The sequence below is a fragment of the Mycetomoellerius zeteki genome, unplaced genomic scaffold (genome assembly GCF_001594055.1).
Source record: "Mycetomoellerius zeteki isolate Tzet28-1 unplaced genomic scaffold, Tzet1.0 scaffold58, whole genome shotgun sequence".
Classification (NCBI taxonomy): domain Eukaryota; kingdom Metazoa; phylum Arthropoda; class Insecta; order Hymenoptera; family Formicidae; genus Mycetomoellerius; species Mycetomoellerius zeteki.
This window is the reverse complement of record NW_017257588.1, coordinates 900,473-903,193: the sequence shown is the minus strand read 5'-3', so window position 1 is coordinate 903,193 and position 2,721 is coordinate 900,473. Positions and strand designations below refer to the sequence as shown.

The window sequence follows — 2,721 nt, the reverse complement described above, 5'->3', positions numbered from 1 at the left end:
AAACCAACCACTTTCGTCGGCTACGCTAGAAGTAAATTGACAATACAACAATTACGTGAGAAATGCCACCCATACATGAAAGTGAAGTCGAACGAGGAAGAGAAATATGAAGAATTTTGGAAACTAAATCATTATATCGCTGGCTCTTACGATCAGAAGAAAGATTTTGAACAACTGAATCGGAAATTACAAAATTTTGAAGAAGGGATTACTGCGCACAGGTTGTTTTATTTGGCGTTACCACCGAACGTGTACGAAAGCGTTACGACACGCATTCGACTTACCTGTATGGGAGATAAGTAAGTACAAATTTTGAACATACAATGTATGAAATAAATTTTCCATTTAAAACGAGATAATCGATAAGCAGGTAATAAGAATCGAAAAGATAAAAGATAAATTAAAATTATATTTCTAAAGTTCCAAATTGTTTCATTATTAAATATATGGAATGTAGACCTAAAATATATTTAGTAGAATAATCTAAATAAAGAAAAATATTTAAATTATTCTACTAAAAATATATATTAGATATAAATATAATTAGATATAAATTATATATATGTATGTATATAAAATATATAAAATTTCAGAGGATGGACGAGAATTATAATCGAGAAACCATTCGGTCACGATGCCGCCTCGTCGCAAAAACTCTCCGATCACTTGGCGACGCTATTCAGCGAGGATCAAATCTACCGTATCGATCACTATCTCGGCAAAGAAATGGTGCAGAATTTGATGACCTTGAGATTTGGAAACAGAGTGTTCAACCCAACGTGGAACCGGGACAATGTAGCCTCGGTGCAAATCACATTCAAAGAACCATTCGGCACTCAAGGTCGAGGCGGCTATTTCAACGAGTTTGGCATCATCAGAGATGTGATGCAGAATCATCTGGTGCAAATTTTGTCCTTGGTAGCCATGGAAAAACCCGCGTCTTGTCACCCAGATGATATCAGAGACGAGAAGGTGAAGGTTCTCAGATGTATCAAAAATGTGCAGCTTGATCAGGTAGTTCTCGGTCAATACATCGGAGATCCAGATGCTGAGGATCCAGAGGCACGCTTGGGCTACTTGGATGATACTACAGTACCAACCAATTCAAACACACCGACATTCGCGTTCGCAGTACTAAAGATAAACAATGAGAGGTGGGACGGCGTACCGTTCATCCTAAGATGCGGAAAAGGTAAAAAGATTGAAGAAAGTTCATTTTTCGATAAATAAAGGCTCTTGCTTTAACCATATTATATGTCGTAGCGCTAAACGAAAGGAAAGCAGAAGTGAGAGTACAGTATCAAGATGTACCGGGTGATATTTTTGACGGGAAGGCAAAGAGAAATGAATTAGTGATAAGGGTGCAACCAGGTGAAGCATTGTACATTAAAATGATGACCAAATCCCCTGGCATAACGTTTGACATGGAAGAAACGGAATTGGATTTCACTTATGGTAGTAGATACAAAGTAAGTAATTTCAGTGATTGAAGAATTTGTCAAATTAGAATTGGAATATGTAAGTACATCATGCTCTCATTACAAATGTCATTTCCTCCCTCCAGGGCCTTAAATTACCGGATGCCTACGAGAGATTAATTTTAGATGTCTTTTGCGGTTCGCAAATGCATTTCGTGCGAAACGATGAGTTGCACGAAGCATGGCGGATATTTACGCCGTTGCTTCATCAAATCGAAAAAGAAAAAATTCAACCATTTCCATATAAGTATGTAGCGCGAAGTGTAAGTATTTCTAACGCGTACAAAATATATTATTTGTGGAAAATTTTAGGTATGGTTCCCGAGGACCGAAAGAAGCCGACGAAATGGCGAAGAAACATAATTTCGCGTACTATGGTTCATATAAATGGGTGAAACCGTGAAATCAATGCCGATACTATGATATGGGATTTATCACGCAAAGTACAAATTCGAAGATATCTAGAAAAATTTAAAATAATGTTATCATTGATTGTCACATTCCAATTTTGATAAACCGTTATACAACATATACATATAATATTTTTATACAATTTTATATGTAATATTTATATATATAGATTTGTATTTTTCATTTCTTTCCGTTTTCATATAATCGAAAATGTCTACATATTTGATTTCATATGTATGACAATACAAGGTTTGTTCTGGTGTCGCTGAGCTTTCTACATTAATGCAGAGTATACATTGAAGTGTAAGCGATACTTAATAAAGCAATAATATAAAGTTCATTCTCTGTAATCTCTGTATTAGATCTTCAAATCTGCAAGATCTAATAATAAGCGGAAGATTTGAAAATTCGTAAATTAAATACGTGACCTAAAATTAAAGCAGTAATAATCTAACTTTATAAAAATGTGTTTACAAAATGATATTTTATTAATTTAAATATTACTGTTTTAGTTTTTATAGGTTACGTATATTATAAATATATACTAAAATATTAATATTGTAATATCAAGTAACATTTTCTATGTAATTTTATATTGATATATTTTCTTAATTATCCTAAAAGCTGGCTGCAATATTCTGTTTTGCAATTCATTACAGCTTAAAAAGTCATTTGCTCTAAATTATATGTATAGATTTTCCTAAGATTTTTATTTTATTTAGTTATGACAAGTTTATCGTATTAAATTATGTACTATCATCATTTTTAGTCAAGATTAGTTACAATGATTAGATTTCATTTTTCATTCTCATGAATAGAACGAAATTTTTTC

General features: G+C 33.0%; 1 protein-coding gene across 1 annotated transcript in view; it reads left to right on the top strand.

Moving 5' to 3' along the window:
* Zw (glucose-6-phosphate 1-dehydrogenase Zw) overlaps window positions 1-1,993 on the top strand; it is a 10,641-nt gene extending 8,648 nt beyond the window's left edge. The window contains 5 exon segments of the mRNA XM_018456464.1: window positions 1-299; window positions 594-1,192; window positions 1,264-1,469; window positions 1,565-1,725; window positions 1,791-1,993. The exon segment at window positions 1-299 is cut by the window's left edge and continues 24 nt beyond it. Coding sequence (XP_018311966.1) covers window positions 1-299; window positions 594-1,192; window positions 1,264-1,469; window positions 1,565-1,725; window positions 1,791-1,881 — 1,356 coding nt within the window. The 3' untranslated portion in view covers window positions 1,882-1,993.
* Window positions 1,994-2,721: the final 728 nt, after the last annotated feature.